This window comes from Mustela nigripes, chromosome 3, assembly GCF_022355385.1.
Source record: "Mustela nigripes isolate SB6536 chromosome 3, MUSNIG.SB6536, whole genome shotgun sequence".
Taxonomy (NCBI): domain Eukaryota; kingdom Metazoa; phylum Chordata; class Mammalia; order Carnivora; family Mustelidae; genus Mustela; species Mustela nigripes.
In genome coordinates this window covers 40588765-40611205 of record NC_081559.1, presented here as the reverse complement: position 1 = coordinate 40611205, position 22441 = coordinate 40588765, and the positions used below count along the sequence as shown (strand labels likewise).

At 48.1% G+C, this 22441-nt stretch overlaps 1 protein-coding gene across 1 annotated transcript; it reads left to right on the top strand.

Annotated features, from left to right (window-relative positions):
• Positions 1–5409: 5409 nt before the first annotated feature.
• On the top strand, positions 5410–21353 carry HJURP (Holliday junction recognition protein). Its single transcript, XM_059393764.1, has 9 exons — positions 5410–5553; positions 5966–6032; positions 8481–8536; positions 11311–11413; positions 13854–13915; positions 15166–15258; positions 16278–16356; positions 17405–18962; positions 21089–21353. Exons 1-9 carry the CDS (start codon positions 5458–5460, stop codon positions 21123–21125), a joined length of 2151 nt encoding a protein of 716 aa, XP_059249747.1. The 5' UTR covers positions 5410–5457; the 3' UTR covers positions 21126–21353.
• Positions 21354–22441: the final 1088 nt, after the last annotated feature.

Below are 22441 nucleotides of genomic sequence, written 5' to 3'. Positions count from 1 at the left end.
ATGCTACTGTATAAAAACCACACTTAACCAAAACTAAGATTTTTCAAATAATGATGACAGAAAAACTCTCTAAATTTCTGATATACAATGGAAGTCATTTTAAATTTCTTTCCAAGTCAACATGACTATATATTAACTTTGTTCAAACCAAAGGACTGGGTTCTAGTTCACCACATATGCGTAGTTCGCCTGCTTTGTGAATGAGTAGCCTTAAGGAAAACCCTCTTATACTTGAGATATGAATCAATGCTCCCACACTCCTTGCCTTCCTTGCCAATGAAACTAGATTCCTCCCTATGTGTTGATCTATAATCTTTTGAGATTTTACAAGACGTAAAAAGTATATAATCCTGTAAAAACCATTCATTCTCTGGATCACTTTCTTCCTATGAAGAGTGTGTTCCTGGGCAGCTGTCCTAACTTGGCCACAAACAAAACTCTCTTTCCTACTTTTAGATATTCTAAAAGGTTTGCTCTTTTTGTGTCGACATCTTCAGGACATGAGGAGATCACAGTTCCTTCAGGGATGGACATTGAGGCTCAAGGACACTCACTACAAACAACTAACAAATGTCGCAGAGAAAGGAGATATTGGTTTCTGCAGTTTTTCCTCTTGTGAACACTAGCAGATTATATCATGAACTTCAGAGGAATGACTGCAAATGAAGAACATAATATTTTCATAATAAATTCAATGTGAGGTAAAAAAAAAAAAAAAAAAAAAAAAACACTAAATGGACCATGGAAAGGAATAGGTATTGAAATGAGAGTTATCACAACTTTTATCAAATATTTCCAAAACGGTGGAATTAAGAAAAATCATAAAGAGTTCTAAAATACACATCCCACTCAGCAACAGAAAAAAAAAAAAAAAAAACCTGGGATATTAAGTAAGAAAGACACATAAACAATTCTTACCTCCTGCAAGAAATAACCTTAAAAGAAGGGTGATGGTAGTTGAATATAAAAAGATAAAGATAGTTGCAAGAAGACCTAACACAATGAATATAAAAGTTAACTTTGAGTAAGGACTGGATGAACCCAAACTTTGCAAACACCGAAGCAGTGTCTTCTGTGCCAGAGTGACTGCAGTTGACCCTGGGAAAAAAGACAGAATTGCAATGACTTGTCAAAGAAGAGAGAGAACCCTGGAACACTTCTAAGGTAAGTAATTTTTTTTAAGTATCTAGCAAATTATCAATTAACCTGGTGCGTCCTGTTTTAAAACTATTCACACATAATAACGAAGAGCTGATCCTTGAATGCTTCAGAGAAACATGTCCTCAGAGTTTTCAGATCCATAAATAATGAGGTTGATTAAAAATAGGTCATCCAAATCAATCTAATTGCCTTCTATTTTTAATATAAATTCTTTTCATTGATTTTTAAAATGGATAGTCCATTAAAACACATTAATCATGACTCTAAAAGAGTATTTGTATCACAAAAAGCCTAAGGTGAAGAATAAAAAGCAATTTCCCACCACATGAAGCTGAGGCGGGAACATCACCAAAGAGAGCTGGAGCCCTACTTTTCCTGGGGAAAAAAAAACATTTCTGGATAAAAGCTGGGAGGTGAGGTATCATTATGATAAAATGTTATCCAGCTGTATGACAGCAGTTTGAGAATGTTTGGAGCCATGCATGTCTTCTTTGGGTAAATGGTCTCTAATTTTGTAGAGCCAAGGTAAAAACATATGATTGGATCTGCTGTGTTTTCTATGACATGCATGCTCATAATTGCAGAATACCTGTTCATTCTAGAAAATGCAGCTAAGGAGAACCAATATTAAAAATAATCCATAGCGCCATCATCCAAAATTAACACTAGAAACATTTATTTATTTATTTATTTATTTGACAGAGATCACAAGTAGGCAGAGAGGCAGGCAGAGAGAGAGGAGGAAGCAGGCTCCCCGCTGAGCAGAGAGCCCGATGTGGGGCTACATCCCAGGACCCTGGGATCATGACCCGAGCCGAAGGCAGAGGCTTTAACCCACTGAGCCACCCAGGCACTCCAACACTAGAAACATTTTAATACATACAGAGTTAAAGTTTTAAAACATACAATGTATATTTTAAATGCAGATATATAATACATGTCTATAGCTTTTTATACTTAAAAAATGATACACATTTCAGATGCTAAGATACAGTTTCTCAAAATTTTATGAATGGAGCACACTGCGTATCTATGACCACTTACTCAACCATCCTTCTAGGATTGGACTTTATAAACAGTGATTCACTAAAGGTTCTACAGCTAAATCTTTGCCAAAATCCTTAATTGCTTAAAATAGATTTCAAAAACTAGACTTATTAAATCAAAGAATAAACACTGCTTGTGAAATTTGACTGACACTTTTTGGAAAGGCAACTTGTCAGACACTACAGTCTCTAGAGCCATGAAAGAGAGTGAACCCTTTTCCTGGCAGCCTAACTGATGGGTCTTTGATGCCTGTTGTTGATAATTCATCTTGGATGGACGCTTTCACTGTTACATAGCGGTTGCTATGTCAACTTTGGGACCAGCCCAAAGCTGTGCTTGTCTAATCACAGATGGTGGTGACATTTCCGCACCTTTCCAACACAGAATTATATGCATGAAAACCCTAAAGAATAAATACCCATTTATTATATAAAATTTTTGTAAAATTGAGGCACATTTTATGAAAGCAGGCATAAAATAATTCTAATGAGAACTATTTCCTGCGCCCTTGATTTTGTACAGCACTTAGAGGCTTGAAAATTCCGGCCAGGCCAGCAGAGGGCGCTGTGCAAGTGCAACCGGAGGTGGAGAAGGATCCTGCCGCAGGGCTGAGCACACCTTCATCTCTGTTGCTATGGAAACCCTGTGAGACCATAAGTGCTGCACCCAACCATTTCCGCTGCTAGCGAAGGAGCTGATTTGTGACCCTCCCCTGTTACACGGGAGCGGTGCGGGAGGAGTTTACGTAGCAACTCTGGGGTCCTGAGGTCACATGTTTAGGCTGCTACATAGGGACAGGTTATTTGTAGAGAATGGTATCAAATAAAAAACATCTTTCAGGGCTCCTTCCTTAGCTGGGCCACCACTTTGGGCCACAGGATGGGTAAAACTCCGTCAGAAAGGACTGGAAAAACAGCTGGCCAGAAGAACAAGAGCCAATGCACCGGCTTTGGTTCACAAGTGATTGGCCGAAGTGGGTGTGTTTTGGGAATTTCAATTAAAGACATGAACTTGAGATTAAGAAATTGTTCCCCTGAAGCTGCCCATGAATCCCTGGGGTGAAGGCAGATCCTTGGACAGTCAGTGAAGGAAGGGAAGGTTCGCTCTGGAATCCAGGAGTGGTTTCCTAGGAGTGGGCACCAAGCCCCAGGAGAGGCCAATTTTGAAGTCTCAAATCTCTAAATGTGATGAGTTAAATGTTTGAAACTAACTTGTGTGAAAACAGGGAACAGCATGTTAAATTTCTAAACACTCCCAAGGAAGGGGGAGGAAGAAAACATAGCCTATCTGCAAAAATTCAAAAAGTGAGAAATTGAATGTATAGGTTCAGTGGCCACTTGCAGCGAGGTCCTTGTTACAGGCTGGGTCCTGCAGAAATCAGACTGGAAGACTGAGTTATCGTGCAGGGTGTTTGTTAGGAAGTGCCCCTCAGATTGAGACCTGTGGAAGGGAGGGAAGGAATCAAGATGGGACAGTTTGCCTCCACTGATTCAATGGAGAGCTCAGGAGCTGGAATGAACTGTCAGGGCTGTCCTCCACTGGAGTGAAATGGCCCAGCCCGGATAGTCCCATTTAGATCTGCCAGTGAATTTGGGCCATCCTCAGGCTGTACTCCATGGGTGAGGGGCTCCTCTGCAACTGAGGTGCAATCCCAGAAAAGGCTGATAACTCAGAGTACCTGCAGATAGCCCTCCCAGGAACCAAGGCATCTTGAAGGGAGATCCAGGTGGCACATTCTGTGCCCATCACAATACATTTCCTGGACACTTACACTCCATGCACCCCAAAGTTTTCACCCCCTACTTCTCCCTTAATTTCTGCCCAATGGCCCAAGAGGATTGGGGTGCAGGCTGAGAGCTGGTGAAGAGCCCCATCTAAGGGAACAAACAGTGCTCAAAGTTACGGAATTTTACAGTGTTCTTTGTATAATTGATTCCTAATCTCAGTGGTCAGAAGAGATGCTTGATGATTTCAATATTCTTGAATTTATTAAGACTTATTTTGTGGAAAGAAAAAAAAAAAAAAAGACTTGTTTTGTGGCCTAACATACAATCTGTCCTGGAGAATGTTCCATGTGCACTTGAGAAGAATGTGTATTATTGCTTTTGGATGGAAGGTTCCGTATATATCCAAAACCATCTGATCTAACACACCACTGAAGGCCAGTGTTTCCGTATTGATTTGTGTCTGAGTGATATATCCATTGATGTAAGTGGAATATTGAAGTCCCTACTCTATTACTATACTGCTGTCTATTTCTCCCTTCGAGTCTGTTAATATTTGCTTTATGTGTTCAGGTGCTATGTTGGGTGTGTACATATTTACAAATGTAATGTCCTCTAAATGGATCGACTCCTTTGTCATGTAACATCTTTGTCTCTTATTACAGTCTTTGTTTAATAGTTGATTTTGTCCAGTATTAAAAGTCTAGCTACCGCCCCCCCTTCAGTCACACACTGCCGTAATATCAGCACAAGCACACAAATATGGCCAAGCTATGAAGTTGAATAAAATAACTAAAATAGCAATCATAAAATAAATTATATCAGCCATACGAGAGGCTGAATCATCTTTCCATTCTCTCTGGAGAAAATACTACAGATTTAGTATCCGTGAAGAGGCTGAGTAAGCACTCAAAAATATGTAAGGGAAAAAGTTGCGCCAGGACGTTAATAAATACATTATTTTCTTTGATCCTCAGTGATATTTATGGTTTTTCTCTTAAATACGTGTTCGCTTTCCTTCTCCTTTTGTAATGGCAATTTGGTGTTTTCTTTCTTGGACCCCCCCCCAGGTCCTAACAGCGCACGACCCCAAGGGCGGCCCCTATACCGAGGCGAGACGGCCCCCTCCTACCCTGCAAGTCACCCAGACATCTCAGGTGCACAAATAAAGAAGCACACGTATTTCACAACAAATTCTCGAGGGGCACGGCCCATTGACAGGCACTTCACCTTCAGACCAACCACCCGCCCATCTCCCAACGCGGGCGTGGTGGCAGACCCCACCCCTCTCCTTTTTGCGCCTGCGCGGAGGCGAAGAGGGGCGGGCCGGAAACTCGGGCGCGGATTGGCCGGACGTAAACGCGTAGTTATATTTGAAAGGCCCAATCAGCACCCGATTTTTCCGTGCCAGCCAATAGGCAGTTGGAAGGGCAGGCAGAAAGGGCGGGAGTCGCTATTTGAACGGGCCGCGGGAGGGGCTGCCGTTCTGCTTCCGGCTGGAGTCGGGTGTAGGTCTCGGGAAGCCATGGAGGACCAGCTTCTCGGGGACGACGCGCTGCTGTGGCAGCTCCGGGAAAGCCGCCGCCGCTTCCAGAGGCACATGCAGCGACTGATAGAAAAGGTACGGCACCCCCCCCCACACACACACACAGGCCCGCTGGAGTGGGGGGATAGGGGCGCGAGGCCGACGGGGGAAAACGGGGTTGGGAGCTGGGGTGAGGATGGAGGCGGCGGAGCGCGGGGCCAACGGGAAGGGCGGGAAGGGTAAGGGAGACGGGGGTGGCGAGGAGGAAGTGGGGTTGGGGAGAGGGGACTGGGGGGCTGGGATGGAGAGGGAGGTGGTTGGGGGGCGAGAGGGAGGAACCTTGGGGTGGAAGAGGGTGCTTCCAGACTTCCGGGGTGGGGGCGAGAGGGAGGGAGCTTGGGGTGGGGGGTTCTTCCAGACATCCAGCATCGCGCTGGCGCCGCCTCCGCCCGGGGCAGGGCCTCCTCGTGGCCCTCGGACCTGACGAGATGCCCTGTCTCTCCCGCAGTACAACCAGCCCTTCGAGGATGCCCCGCTGGTGCAGATGTCCACCCTGACCTATGAGACACCCCAGGGTACGAGTCCTCCCCACCTTCTGAGTGTTTACGCGTGTGAACAGAATAGTGTCTTCCCAGAGCGCGAAATGCTGTCTCTGCTCTCATGAAAATAAACCGTGCTCACCTAGGAGGAATTAAAGCATTACTAATTCCCTTGAACCTATACATTACTTAAATCACTTATTTCCGGCAGAATTACTTATTAAAACAGAATTCTGCAGACCCACAGACGCCTGCCCCTGCTTGGTCGCTTGTTCTGTCCCCTTGGGCTGGTTGCTTTAACAGTGGAGGCCGGGTCTCTGTTTCTTCATCTGTCACAGGGGGAGAGGACGACACCTACTTGGTGGGGACGTCTGAAGTTACATGAATGTGTTTGTGGAGTTCTTGGAACAGGGCCCGGCCCTCATAAACACTCCTATTGACTGTCATTTGACCTATTTGACTGGGAGTGTTAACTGTCCTCAGGCTCAGAGCTCTCGGAATGTGACGAGAAGGAGCCGTTCTGTTTAGTGGTTGATGCTGGAAGCTGACCTACCTCTCATGGATTCTCTTTGCTAACTAGGTGAAGACGTCAGTTCCGCCCACTCAGTCTTATTCCCAGCTCATTCTGACCCACTAGTGAAGGCCAGTCTCCCATCCAGCTCTGCTGTGCACTGGACAGGCAGGCCCTAGAAGTTTCGTACCAGCTTCTGAAGTAAAATAAAGGGTTAGCTGTCTGCCTTTTTAGCTGAGCCAGCCACCTGTGGGTGAAAAGTTTATGAAGACAGAAGCTAAGATATTCCGGCTCCAGGTTTCACTTACTCTCACGTCTCCGTCCAGCAATGACAGTTGCTTTCCGGTGTTTTGAGTAAGATGAAGTATAGAGACAGGTGATGACAAATCTAACCTGAGGGCAGGACACAGGGCCATGTAGGAATCTTTCCTAAGGGTGCCATTGGCAGGCTTCACTCTGTTGTGCACCGTCTCTGCAAGGATGGGCAGTGTCTGGAGCATTCTGGCCCCTCCACATACCTAGTAGAGCGCCACTGACTCCAAGAGTGAAGCCCACTCTGACTCCAGTTTGAGGAGAGCAGTAGTTGAAGCATCTACACAGCCTGACAGCACTTCCTGGAGAGCTTGTTATAGCACAGACTCCTGGGGCCTCCGGCAGCAATGCTGGGTGTGGATTCAGTGGATCTCAGGAGCTCCTGGCTAATGATAATGCGGTTCCCCGGACCTATTGCTTAGCCCGAGGAGGTACTTTCTGATTAGAAGTAGCGGACCACCTTGGGGCAGAAGTTCCCAATTTAAGGCAACAGCACATGATGTAGAGTGTAGCTAACACTCCCACACTCGTGGTGGTGAAGACAGTGGGGGAATAATAGTTGTTCACATGTGTTGACCACTAACCATGTGCCCTGTGCTTCTGAGAGTCTCGTGCTTTGGATTCTCAGCAACCCCTTGAGGTAGGTACTAGTCCTAGGATCATTGTTTCATAGCAGAGATGCAGCAGAAAGAGGTTAGGGAACTAGCCCCATGTCACTTTGCCACACCAGCAAAGCCTTAACTTGATTTAGCATATTTGCTAAGCATCACTCTGTTCTGGAAAGGCCACATGGTGCAGTGGGCAAGAGCACAGAGAGTCACTGCCCTGGATTCACAGCCTGGCCCCACCAGTTGGCTGTGCAGCCTGAGCAGCCTGGACTTGGTGACTTGACCTACTTCTTGCCTCTGTGTCTCCATCTGTACAGTGAACTTGGTGAGCGCCAGCCTCCTAGAGAGTTAGGATTTCTCTACAAGTCCCATAGATGTGAGTTGTAAATACTAAATGTGATATATGTGGGAAGTGTTTGGGATAGAGCCTGGATCATTGTAAGCACTGTGTATCATCATTAGCAACTATCTCAACCCAATGATCCCTTCTTATTCACTTTGAATTTACCTGGGGGCAAATGGAGGTTTAGGAAGAGATCAAGTATTCTGGCCCAGGTTCTGCTAGCTAGTAAGTGGCAGGACTCCCAAATCTCAGCATTCACCCACACGCTTAGGCCTTGCTCTGTACTGGTAGACTTCCCTCAGAAAGCACTCCGAACATGGGGTAGAGAGGTTGCCCTCAAACAGTGCTTCTGATCTACGTGTAATATATAATTTACTCTCAATATATCTACTTTAAGGATAATACTTGGCATATGTGTGTTCTTTAACCCCATTTAACTCTGGCTTAATGACAAAACTAGATGAGCTATTGCCTCCTAGATAGGAGCCTGTCATTAACGACAGGTGTTTGTCTAATTTTAATTAAAAAAAAAAAACAAAACCTTCAACTCCACAAAGATGAAAAACAACAGAATATCAGAAGTAAGGCTTGCTTTCAGTGTTGTATCTGTCTTTTGCCTGCCACTTTGGTTTTCTTTGACACAGATTGAACAGAAATTCAGCAGTCAGGATTGCTTATGTGGTAATTTTAATTTTATTTCTTTTCTGAAGGATTGAGAATTTGGGGTGGAGGACTGGTAAAGGAGAGAAACACAGGACACATCCAGGTATTTAGCGTCAAATTTTACCGCCAACACAAGCCGCCATACAGCAATACCGATGTGAATGAAGGTGTGGGTCAGCGGTGGCTGCGCCAGGATCCCCCAGAGATCGCTGCAGGGCTCCTGATCTCTGGCTTTCTCACCCGAGCTACCCCCCACTTTCCTCTAAGTATTTACTGAGAAGCTTTGCTTCTGTTGCTTGTCAGGTACCCGAAGGAGCTGTCCCCGTTTCCTCTGCTATAGGCCGAAGGGCTCTTGACAGCAGCGCCATGGGCAGGGCTGGCTGGAGGGAGAAACCCGTTCCTGCCCTAGCTGCAGTCATGGCTGTGAGCTTACGTTGTTGGGTCCTTACAGAAAAGATCCAAACCAGTTGCTTTGAGGAAACGTGCCTCTTTTCTCTTCTGCAAAGGGAAGAGATTAGGGAGAGGGTGCAGGATCACGCCTCTTTCCCCCATGAGGTCCCTTCCAAAACCCCGGTGTGGTTTTCCTGAATTTATCTGTGGACACTGAGACAGGTGGCCTGCTATGTTCATGGGAGGAGCCAACATAGTTTGCCTTCCCGCTGGGAGACCCACAGAGTCTTGCCACGGTAATTTTTGCAAGGACGTCTGGGATCCCCTTAATGACTGCTTCTCAGCCAAGAAGACGGTGCCCCAGAATGAAAACGTCAGGGTTAGGATTCCTGAACCATTAACAGGAATTCTGAAATAAAATTTCTTCTGATTATTTTCATCACCCACATCATGTATTTAGTTGTAGAAATGTTAGAGATACATGTAACTATTAAATTCAACCTAACTTCTATAGTCACTTATGATATTTTAGTATAATATAATTCCTGTTTATAATACATGTTTTTCACCCTCTTTTTTCCACATAATATATGTTGTGAACATTTTTTTTCATCATCCATTGTATCACTCAATTACCTTTTTTTCAAAACTGCTCTCGTGGGTAGGCATTTAGCTGTTTGCACCTTCCTTTATTATAAACCGGGATCGGCACACTTCCGACAAAGGGCCAGATGAGAAGTATTTTAGGCTTTGCTGGCTGTGTGTTTCCAGCTACTCTGCTCTGTATTAGGAGGGAATACTCCTGTATGCCATACATGAACAGGCATGGCTGTGTTCCCTTGAGCTTTATAAGACCCCTGTTATAAATACCCCTTGAAGGACCATCTTTGCGTTTTCCCAGGGCCTATACTAGCCCTTATCTAGTAGTCGCCGGGAGGTGCGATCATCAGGTCAAAGGATTTGCACTCTAAATTATGCTTAATGATGCCCACCTGTCAGACCAGTATTTGAACGGCCTGGGCTGCCAAGTGTTTTCATCTGCACATTTATTTAAGGTTGTTTTGTTTTGTTTTTTTAAAGATTTTATTTATTTGACAGAGAAAGATAACAGCAAGACAGAACACAAGCAGGAGTGGGAGAGGGAAAAGCAGGCTTCCAGCTGAGCAGGGAGCCCAGTGTGGGATCATGATCCTGGGATCATGACCTGAACCAAAGGCAAACACTTAACTGACTGAGCCACCCAGGCACCCCTATTTAAGGTTTTTGCTTGAAATGTAGGAGCACTGCTGCCTGGGATCTATAGAATTTTGAGCTCCTCTCCTAGGATTAGAAAACTAGATGTTATCTGTGCTGACCCCTCAGACTTCTGCCGTCCCCCAAAGTTATTATGTGTGACTATGCCCAACTCTGCCTTCTTTTACCAGACAACCAGAAACTCAGCTGCTCCGCACCCCCAAGATGGTGCCTGGAGGCTGTGGGAGGCAGTAAGCCGCAGTGGGCTAGGTGTGTGTTGACCTATCAGTCTGGTCCCAACACAAGGCCCGGGTTCTTTTTGTAGCCCCAGAGCTTCCAGCCGCTGGGACATCAGTGCCCAGGACTCAGCTTCCCCTCGTTTTTTTTGTTTGTTTTTTGTTTTATTTTTAAGAATTTATGTATTTGACAGAGAGAGATCACAAGTAGGCAGAAAGGCAAGCAGAGAGAGAGAGGAGGAAGCTCTCTCGGCAGAGAGCCTGATTCGGGTCTTAATCCCCGGCCCCTGAGATCATGACCTGAGCCGAAGGCAGAGGCTTAACCCACTGAGCCACCCAGGCATCCTCCCCTAGTTTTCCAATCAAGTTCTGCCTCACCTCCAGACACAGCAGCCACGAAACAGTTCCAGAGACTTCTCTAGTTCTTCCTATCTGTTCCAGGTGATTCAGCCCTTCCTCACCTGAGGCAAAAGGGGCGACATTCCCTAAGGCAGGATTCAGTTACCAGGCAGTGTTCACAGCCAGCCACAAATCCCCCTGATCCTGAGGTGACACCTGCCAGGGACAGGCCTCACCATGCTCTGACTCCTGTTCTTGTGAAGCGGGGGAGTTCCTAAGCTCCTTTAGCCAATCTGGTGTCTTGAATTCTCAAATTTTACTAATGAGAACCCACGGATGGCATTCGTCAGGATTGTTAGCGAGGCCTATTAGCGGTCTGGCCCCTGCATTCCCGTCTTTGCTCCTCGCTTCCCCTACTCCGTCCCTCGCCATCCACAGTTTACCATCCAAGTGGCTCTGGGAATAGCAGCCCAGGCACACCCAGAGGAAGAAAGCCATTCCTTCTCTGAGGAGAGGCCCTGCCATCAAAAGGGAGTCTCAAGGCCCTTTATGCAGGAAGGTTCTAGGAGTCCGTGAAACCTTGTGCTCTCATGCTAAAGGGAGGATTGTAGGGTTGTTACTTCACTGTGGCTTTAAAGTGTGTTGTCACTGAGTCGAGCCTGTCTTCTGTGCTTTTGAGGACTCCCCGGTGGAGGCAGTCAGCAGGAGTGATGGCAGCCCCGTGGAAGCCAGCACCAGAGGTCCAGCTCCCTCCATGCCCAGCACACAGGTCCTGGCAGTGGGTGAGTGTCCCTGTGCTAGGTGGCAAGTTCGGGAGGGGCACGGGTCCCCAGTACAGCATTCAAAGTCCAGATCCCTCACTAGGACTTTTTACCAAGGTTATTTTAAAAACAAGAGCATCTTAAAGTGCCTGCTAGTTCCTTCTATCTTGCTTAGTTACATTGTGGTTCTTGACACCTAAGCAGCGCTCAGACCTTCCTGAAGAATGGATGTACACGCTCCCATCCCTTTTTTAGCTTATTGCCCCTCTTAAAAATGTCTCAGGAATTTCACAAGTCTTCAGATCGGCCCCACAGGGTGGTGTTTGAACTGCTGACTCCTGTAGGACGTCTTCCTTCCTCTGCGTCACCTTGTCCTCCATGGGGCTGCCTTCCCTGCTCCAGGCCAGCCCCAGGCTGCACAAAACCCGACCCAGCCAGTTTTCTGGTGAATCTGTCAGCACTGCCTTTCTCTCTTTGGCGGCTCCCTCAGCCCTGTGCAGCCCGTCAGTGTTGAACGCACTCAGATTTCACCTCAAGCACAGTCAAGCATAGTTGACAGGCCTCCCTGCCTTGTGTCCCTCTCTCTGCATTGGTTTGACTTCTCTTCACGACCCAACTTAGAGGAGCTGCCCTTGCTTCCCACCTGCCAGGCACTCCACCAGCTCCATCCTGGCTCCCGACTCCCATCTGGAAGAACTCTCAGTGATCCCAGCCACCCTGTTGCTGACTCATTGGCATTCTGGGGCTTCTATCCCACTGCCCTCTTGGTAGTATTTGGAGTTTCTGGAAATCCTGGCTTTAGTCTGTGGCCCTATGGGTTTTCTTCCTTCTCCACCCCACTCCTGCCATCCCATATCCCTTCTCTACCAGATGCCCTTTCTTGAGATTGGTCTGAGCCCCTCACTCTGGTACAACCCCCAGCCCAGACCCTGTCAGCCTCTCTTCTCAGTCTAAACTTGGCACATCTAAACTGAAAATGTCAACCAGAAGAATTGCCCTTGGCACATCTGTAATATGAGCCAGAAACCCAGCCCCTCCCTCCCTCCCTCCCTGTGCCTCTGCCTCCCCCGTCCCTCTTGTAGCTCTGCCCCTGTGCCCCGCCATACCCCCACAACACCAGCCCTTCCCCTGCTGGCACCTGCGACAGCGCCCATTCAGGCATGCCACTTCTCTGCTCAAAGCACTGCAGTGGCTTCATGTTGCTCTTGGGATGAAGAGCAGAATCCTGGCTTGCCCACCGTGTTTCACTGCCCCCAGGAAGCCCCCTGACCCCCAGATCAGAACAGACCCCCACCTTCACCCAGGCTCCATACACCAGCCCTTCTCCAGATAGCAGTTAACCAGACTGTAGGTCTGTAATGTCAGACTTTGTAACTGGCCCAAAACCCCCATCTCCTGCTGGCACTGGTCCTCCACAGGCTTCATGTGCTCTGCCCAGCTCTCGCCAGCAGCTCACCTGCTCCAGGCCAGCTATAAAAATGGATTCAGTCCTTCAGAGAACACAGGGCGGTCTTGCCAAGGAGAACTAGGTGTTTACTCATTGATCCCAACTACAACTCCACAAATCCTTAGTTCCGTGAGTTCCTGGACTGCTTGAAATAATTAGAATGGTTATCCCAGAGCTTCACTGTCCAATTTGATGGCACACATCACCGGTGGACAGTCAAATGAACTGAAAATTAAATAAAATTTAACTTAAAGTTCCCCAGCCTTAGAGCCACATTCCAAGTGCTCGCCGGCCACACTGTGGCTGACATAGCAGACAGCAGGGAGGTAGACAACAGCCCTGAGCCACAGTGACTCTGCTCCTAGAATCAGGCCATCAAGGTAATAGAAGACTTCTCCAGGGGCACCTGAGTGGCTCGGGCGGTTGGGCTTCTAACTTCGTCTCGGGTCATGATCTCAGAGTCCTGGGATTGAGCCCCACATTGGGCTCTGCCCTCAGCGAAGTGTCTGCTTCTCCCTTTCCCTCTCCCCTCCCCCAGCTCCTGCATAAGCTCTCCCTCAAATAAATAAATCTTTTTTTTTTTTTTTTTTTTTTTTTTTTTTTTTTCAGTAAGATTTGATTTATGTATTTGACAGAGAGGGAACACAAGCAGGGGAAGCGGGAGAGGGAGAAGAAGGCTTCCTGCTGAGCAGGGAGCCTGATGTGGGCCTCAATCCCGAGACCCTGGATCATGACCTGAGCCAAAGGCAGATGCTTAAGGACTGAGCCACCAGGCACTCAATAAATAAAATCTTTTTTAAAAAAAAGAAGGAAAGAAAGAAAGCTGCTTCTCCAGTCATATTCCTGCCCTGATGGGTTTGTTGCATTGCTAGTAATCAGGACAGCGACAGATGGCTGTGTCCTTATTAAAGGGAGCACTCTAGAACATACTCCAATGGTGCAAACACTATCCTTAAGAGAAAATGCAAGGTTTCTTTAAAATGCTGATTGAGATTTCCATTTTTTTGCTTTCAGATTCAAAAAACAATAATGATGCATCTTTATATCAGGAAGACATGATTGCTGGGTCCTTCATGGTAAGACCCACCTGTTAGAATGAAGGGACCAAGCCAGAGCTCAGGAGTGCAAGAGCATGTCCTCATTTCCAGTGTATTTCTTGTCCTCTTTAGACTCACTCTTTGCTAATACCACCCCTCACGTCTCTGATCCTCCTCCTCCTCCTGTCTTGCATGCAGCAGCCTTCACTGCCCCTGTTCAAGCCTGGTTTACTGAACTTAAAAAACATGTTGGATGATGTTCCATGTGAACCATCACAGTTCACTGTGCACCCATACCCTTGATCGTGATATTGAAAGTTAGGTTCTAAGTTGGCCTTTGCCTGAGAGGCAGTGTCATAAGGAAGTTGTTTCCAGGAAGTATTTCCAGGTCAGCCCTTGGAAGCCCATGTCATCACGAGGTCACGTCATCAGGCCATTGATTTGCCTGCCACCCAGAGTGGCCCAGTGGTCCCAGAACCACCTGTCAGGATCCAATCTCCTCTTCCCTCCATTGGGATACACTTGAATACACAGAGAACTTAGTCTAGTGGGGTGTCTTTCCTGGTCCCAGTGTCAGATGCTGGAAGAGCTCGCATGTGGGTTTTTCCCTAAAATTGCTGTTTTCATCCAGAGTTTGCCATAAACCTGGTTTGACTTTTTAGTGTCTAACTAGAATAGGCTGTGACCCTGGGGGAAGAAGGAGGGTACTTTTTGAAGTGTTACATAGGGGTGGCAGTGAAGGGGAAGTAGGTGGTCCCAGCAATAAGAAACAGCCTGGACAATGTGTGTTTGTGTTATCCCCCTTATCCTCCTGTGGCTTCCCACTCCGGTGCAGGGTGAAGGTCAACGCGCCCTCTCCCCCGTGCTTGGCAGAAGGGGAACGGAGAGGCCTCCTTAGCCAAAACGCTGAACATCTTTTCTCGTAAATGTACTGATCAGGGCTGATTCTCAAAGTTCAGTCCCGAACTCACCTAAGAATATTCAGATTGTTTTAAATTATTTTCTGTTCTAGGAATGCTGTCCTAAACCTCCACAGACTTCTCTTTTTTGTCTTTTTTTACTTTCTTTTGGATGGTTGCCCCTGAGTAAATGATCCAAAGTTCGATTTCTGGGTCCAGAGGCTTTTCAGAGGATCTGGACCACTTTGCACTAACAGCAAAGAGCGAAAAGTGACTTTGAAGAACTTCATTTACTGATGTGTAGTTAATGAACTTGCCAGTTTGTTCCAGCACCCAAGAGTTCATCCAGACCCAAAAGCTCTTATGAGTACTGATTCGCTTCTGTATCAGCCTGCAGTGCCTTGGAGCCCTTTGAAAAACAAGTTAAGGAGGAAATACTTGACCCAGGTGGATGTTCTGCTCCAGGATGAAGGACGTTCAGAGGTAATGTGCTTCCCAGCATGCATCTTCTGATAATTGAATCCTAGAGACACACAGAGGCCCACCAATCAGGTTCTTGTTCACTCTCTCTGGAACCCAGAAGGAGCCTCCCAAGCAAGTGTTTAGAAACCATATCATTCCCGGGATTGCAGACTTCCACTCTCCTTGAGGAAGCGCTCCAGGTCCTCGGGGGCAGCAGGGATCAGGGAAGCTCGTGGGATGCATCCTCCGTCGCCCTCTGTTCTGCAGCAGCTCACAGAAATGTTAAGGGGCCCCACCTTGGGGTAGTGATGGGGAAGCAACAGCTCCCCGCTCCCCGCGGCTCTGGGGTGACCAGGCTGGCACTGGCAGCAAGTGCCCTCTGCACCTGACCTGCGGTTGTGTCACGGGAGGTCTATGCTGAGGTCTGGGCTGCCCCACCGGCCCTTGCCCAGGGTGGGTGTCCACCACGCTCCCCCACAGCCAGTCTCCCAGAGCTTCGTCTGACAGAGCAAGGACACCAGCTCTAGCTTTCCAAGTTCTGTCAGGGTCTTCTCATAAAGGACATTTTCATATTCAGTAACTAGGAGGTAAGTGACGTGGGATGAATCATTTATCTCAAAGGCAGCAAACTTCACAGGAACATGTACTTTTTCTTATTGTGTTGCTGACCAGTGAGAATGCCATGGCCGAGGACCATTGAATTGATGGATTTACTAGAAATGGCCTTTTCCTTTATCCTAGAGCAGCAGGGGGTGGGGTCCTGGCAGATGGGTGGCAGCAGTGACCCTCTCAGGGGGAGTCCCCTGAGGGTCACATGGACAAGCTCCCAGATTTTACTAAGACACCTCCTCCCTCCCACCACTGCTGGAGGCTGCAGCCACTGGGATTGTGGTCACACTTGTCACATCTGCTGCTGAGCTCAGACCCACGGCCTGTGGATGGGGAAGAGCAGCTCTCATACCATCCTGCGGGGCCTGGCACTGGCAGTGGGGGACAGCTTAGGACACCCCCAAGTGTTAAATCATATGCTTTGATTTCAGTGTACTGACGATGGAGTTGGAGAGGATACCCCTCTAACACTGAGTCCCTCCTTGGCCTCACCAGCTGGGCCTGTCCATGGTGAGTGTGATATAGAAACTTGGCGTGAACCATGTCCCTTCTGCTTATATGCATGTTTCATTGACATAACTGTTAGACCAGCACTTAATAGATAAATTATTCATATTTAACTAACAGACTGCTTTTTTCCTCTGGCACTGTGGTGTGCTAATTGTTAATTAGCTCTTTATTCCAACATACTGTTGTGAAATGTTTGAATCTCCAGAAACACAGGACTCCTACAATAAACATCCTTTGTTTGCATGTAATAATCCACATTTTGTAGCATTTTCTTATTCGCCCACTGCCCCCATGCCCACGTACCGTGTCCGTCGACCAGCGCTCACATCTGTGCTGTCCCTAAGTGCTGGCAGGTCTGCTAAGAACAGGGAAACCCCAGGCCTGGGGGGTGGAGCTGTCCTGTGCAGGCCAGAAGGCTCCTGGGCCATCTCCTATCTCATGAATAGTCCTGGCTGCTGGTAGTCTTGCAGAACGTACCTGTTTGGACTTCTCTGGACTTCCTCCAGGTTAAGTTCATGTTAAACTTTTTTGAGTACAGTGTTCAAAATCATTTGATTTCTTTTTCCTCCTGCCATTATCATAAATTTGATAAGCACTTGAGTGCTTTCTGGGTCTATTTTCACTTTTTAGAGTTCTCCCTATCCTCGTTGTTTTAATTTTATTTTTTAAATACATAAAACATGGCACATGTGCAAGTCCAGTCTGTATGAAGAGGTGTATCCGGGAGTCCTGGGTCTTCCCTGCCCCCCAGCCCTGCAGGTAAACAGTGTCATTGTTTGGTTTCTTCTGAGACTTTGAAAAAGGCATCCAGCGTGCACACCATCACCCGGGGAAGGAAGACCCCACTGGGGAAGTTTTGTGGGGAGAGTAGAAATTTAAGTTCGAGAGCTAGAAAGAAATCTCTGAGAAAAATCTAGTTCTATATTTTCATGGAACTTTCCTCTTTTTTGTCTTGCTTAAAAACGCCTCATCCCCATCTACCCTTTAGTTCTGTGGTCTCGCCCCATCTTGAATGGTGGCACTTTACCTTGTGTGTGTTTTCCTCCAGGAAGCCGTGGCCATGTGTCCAGAAGGAGTCCTGGTGGCCCAGTTAAGCCGGCTTCATCGACCAGGGAGTGTGATCCAGCAGACCTGGCCCTCGTGCCTAGAAGCGACAGTCTCACGTTCCAGGGGGCTGAGGGGCACAGCCGCTCAAGCAGTCCGGCCTTGGAGGCTGACATCATCTGTGACGTGACCATCAGCGACCTGTATGCTGGCATGCTGCACTCGATGAGCCGGCTGCTGAGCACAAAACCGGCTTGTATCATCTCTACCAAAACCTCGTTCATCGCTCACAGCCGGAGCGCCAGGAGGAGGCACAAGTGTAAGAACAGAATGAACCAGACACCGTGCCGTGGAGCCGGGCTCTCTCAAAGTGTTTCCCGGGAGACACTCCCATCCTGTTCTAAGCCACTGAAGGACAGGAAAGTGTTAAGAGATTGCGAGAACTTTCTAGATGCTTCTGGCCAGAAGGCAGCAGTAGAATTGGAAAAAGCTTTCCCTGAAGTCAACAAACCCGAGATCCACAAATTAGATCCACGCTGGAATAAGCTTAGGGGGTTGAAGAGTTTAATGCCTCAGGGGTGTTCATTGACTTACAGAGGAACCTGTACAATGCATCATCTTGGTCAGGAAAATAGACTTAAGGCACTAAAATGGTTAATTTCTCCTATAAAAATCGTTTCCAGACCAAGAGTACTGCGGGACAAGGGAAGAAATCGTTACAGGGAAATTGGAATCCAATTTGATAAGCTTCATCAGGAATATTGCCCAAACCCTGGGAAACAGCCCTGCCTGACTTCCCTTCCGGGACCCTCAGCAGTGGCCGTGTACAGGGGTGGTCCAGTGAGCCCTTGCAGCCCCCGGGGCTTAGAAACCCGCAGGCTCAGTCGGTTCCAGGAGGCTTTTGAAGACCTGGAAGAACGAGCTATTGGAACAGTGAGATGGAACAGCGAACCGCTGCCATTGAGGGGTTCGCCTCCCTTGCTTTCAGAAACCAGCTCTGTGCAGAGCCCAGGCCGCTCGGAGCAGACCCTTGACCTTTTTCAAGGAAACCATCTTGAAATACTTAGAAAGTCTGTATCTCCCAGCAAAGCCACATCAGTAGCTGGCAGACAACCTCCCAGCTGTGGAAGGAATCGTTACAATGAAATAAAGGAGAAATTTGACAAGCTTCATCAAAAGTATTGCCAACAGTCACCGCAGCAGACACAGGCACCTTTACGTATTGGAACATCTCCAGGTGGAGCAAGCCTGGAAGTTCAGTACCCCAGAGGAGGCGCCTTGGAAAAAGCAAACCCAGACTCTGGCTTCCATGGTCCCCCAAAGCGGTCAGCATCACCCCAGTGGAGCATGGAAAGTCCACTGGGCTCGACCGCACTTGAGGCTCAGCCGTCAATGAGCTTCGTGCTTCGGGGCCACCAGTCCCCTCCAAAGAGACGCCGACTATCAGATTCCTTGCTGTATGGACAGTGGGCCAGTTCCCAGGATCCATCGCGTGTGGTGGGCCACGCCATCCCAGGGCCAGGGGAGAGGCCTGCTCCCGACAGCCACCCTGGCAAAAGAAGGTGCGTTTCTGTGGGTCGAATATGGGTGTTTTACAGGAGGATTCTTCTATGCTCGTTTTCCAAACCTCCCCCAAATTCTTTTCCTTCCTCTGAAATGAGCATTTATATCCAGAACCTGTTTGTGGGTGGGATGTGTCGAGGTGGGGGCTGAAAGGGTTCTTAGCGGGAACATTTTTCACACTTCCCACAGCAGTGCATTTGGGGGACTTTTCTAAGAAGCCTCACTAGTAGTGCGCTCTGTCTGTCCTTGTCCGTTTGTGTCCTTCCCAGCCTCTCCTGGTCCTACTCCAAAAACAGACATCCTAAAGCACAGCTGATCTGCAAATAGTGACTTTCCTTTTATTTCTGGACTCCCTGCCGGGGACAGCAGGAGCGGCTGGCCTGGGCCACCTGCTGCTGCTCCGCGACCCAGTGTTCGGCACGGAGGTCCCACCGCATCCTACAGTCTGGTTCGTGCGGGCACTTGAGTCACGTGTGAATGCGCGTGTGCCGTTCTTTCTCGGGAGAAAAGCTGCAAGAAGGCGGGGTGGGGCGAGGCACCGTGGATTGATCACCGTTTTCCCATGAGCCCCAGGCTTTCCAGCACACGCTTCAGTGTCCCCAGGCTGGGGTTTGGGCAATGAGACTCCTGACCGAGCGCACATTTGTGGTTTTGTGCATGGGTGGTGTGGGCAGGTGAGGTCATGTTGAAACCTGCCTTCTCCCTCCTAGCCCCAAGCAGACGGGCGCCCCCCGTCAGTGGCCATTCAGATGGACCCCATCTCCCCTAAACATGCCATATTCTTTTTTCCCCACTATGAACCCATCCCAGGAACCTGTGCATTCCTCTCAGGGATGAGCCCTGAGCTGTCACTGTCCCCATCCCTGAGTGACCCCACTGGTCTTTTCCTGCCTTTGCCAACTCACGCTTCTCGGCATTCAGACCCACATGGCCCCACTCTCGGAGAGTATTCCAAAAACCTGAGAGGGTTTTGGCTGCAGGTGGGGCTGGGTACAGGAGAGGACTGGTCCTTCCTGAATGAACACAACCCGTAGGAGCCAGTGCCTCTTCAGGGTCAGAATCATGGTCTGGTCTTTATTCCTTCTGCTTCCACTTCCTCCGGCTGCCCCTGTATCCTCCAGCCTGCTGTCTGGCTTGTCCTCCACTGAAGCCACTGTTCACCAGTGCCCCTGATGGCCACGTCCCAGGGCATTAACCATGCGGTGGCCTCTGTTCCTCCTGACCTGTCCCCTACATTGTCCTGTCCCTCAGCTTCACCTCTGTGGCTTTTCCCACCTCGTCCCCAGATTTGCTGCCATGTCAGGCCACCTGCTGACCCAGCCCCTAGAGTTCAGCGGGGTCACTCCCCCAGCCCTCTTCCGCCTCCACTGCCGCCGACCCACCCTTCCCACCTTCTCGATGACTGGCGGTCTGTTCTCGTTCACCTGCCCAGTGAGGGCCTGCCAAGGTCACAGCAAGGAGTAATGCCTTGTGCCTGGCAGTGGAGCAGCCAGAGGAGAGCTCGGCCCTCAGTGGGACCGGCTGCCCTGGAATTTGGTAAGTCATGGTGGCCACGCCCTGGAGGCCTCTCGCAGTTCCGTCTTAAAGCTGTGGCATGAACACACTTAACCATTTTCCACATTTTTCTTTCTTCTTTTTCTACTTATAAATCTTGAGAAAATGGACCAGATCTTCCTGAGCTGCCTACAGAAGGCATGTTAATGGCTGACGTCTGAGTCCCTTTCTGTGTGTCTGGCTGTGCAGAACCTTCTCACTGCCTCCTCCCTGCAACGACCCCTTTCATGAGATAGGTCTCATCTAACAGGCAGGCTCTGTCTCTTACTCTATAAATAAGGGAGTGTAGCTGAATAGCTGAAGCCTCTCTCGAATCCTGAGTTGGCCCAGGCCCTTGATGCCAGGCCAGGAACCACCTGGCTCCTGGGCATAACCACCAGGTGGCGCTGCTCCCTGGAGGCGGGTAACCCTTTGGCGGGTTTTTGCGTCCTTGACACATTTTCTATAGTGGCACACAAATGCTTAGATATATATGCAGTGGAATAAATACAGAACAGTTAAGGTTTTGGTGGCATGGGAATTCTAGTGGAATTTTACTGAAACCATTTTCCTTGTCCTCTTTTTTCTAAAGGAAAGAACACACCTTTCAAGATGGAAGAGAAAAGTGATTTTTGTACTCAGAAAAATTGAAAGCTGAAGATGTGTAGCCAAGTTATTTTTCAAGAGTTTGTCCCTCTTCCCCTGTACTCTGTGTGTGTTTAATCCTCAAGAGTATGTGAGAGCTGGCTTCACTTATCTGCCCTTCAAAGCGAATTTCAGTGAAACTTGTCCCTTTGAAATGACTCTGAGTTCTTGGTGTAGAAATTATTTGAATAAAGTTGCTCAGTTAAAATTTTTCATGTGATCCTTTATGGGCTTATTTTCCTTGTGTGTTCTTTTTAAAATGTACACACATCCTCAGAAAGCTCTCCATTCCCAGTCACTAGAGAGCCCTGTTTGCTCTAAAACCCATGTCCACCCCGGACATGAGGGTTTAAGGTTTAAATTCAGAACTAGGGACCTGGTCTCTTCTATGCTAGCAGGTAGCAAATTAAAACATTAGCTCATCCCTGAAAAGTAATTCCTAACATCTGAATGTTTTTAGCTAAAAACATGCTGTATTTAGATAGTCCTGGGATGGTCCCAAACCTTGCAACCACACGGCGTCCCTGACAAAGCATTTGCTCACACTGCCACCGCCCCACAACCCCCCACTACACCACCTGCCTCCTACCCAGCAGGCCTGTGCTACTGTTCTCTGGCCCAGCCAGGCCCTCGCTACCGGAGAGGCTGGAATAGCAGGGTCACCTAGCAGAAGAAGGCAAGCTAGGAAGAGCTCAGGCACGGGTCTTAGGTAATTGATAGGATCTGCCAATAAAGGATGCCATAGACTATGTAGGATGGTGGGTATTTTTAACATGCCCACTTTAGTACTACACGCATTCCGCGTCTTGGCTTCACCAAAAGGTGTTAGCGCTTGCCAGGAGCTGATGGGTGTTGGTATCACATATCAAGATTCTAGATAGCTGGTTTCCTCCACGCTCCTGTTGTGTGTCTGCTGATAAGGACGCGTGCAGCCGCGATCCTCGAGTGCATGCATAAGCTTACCTGTGGCATACATCTAGACGTGAGCTGGTCATGGATAGGTGTCTTCAACTCCTCTAAGTTTGCCAAATGGCTTTCCCAAATGGCTATTCCAGTATGCAGTCTGGTAATAGAAGAGGTCCCATTACTGCCACCCGTGGGCGCCACTCTGGGGGCGGAGGTGGGGGGTGGTTGGTTTGTGAAACGTATAGCAGTTTGCGTTTCTAGGGAACTGGATTTTCATTTGCTTTCTTACTCCTCTGGGTATGTCCTGGTTGCCAGTTCAATTACACAATTACACAAACCAATCTGGTCTGGAATAAATTGTAAGTAATTTCTCCTGTCTGTGATGTGTCATTTA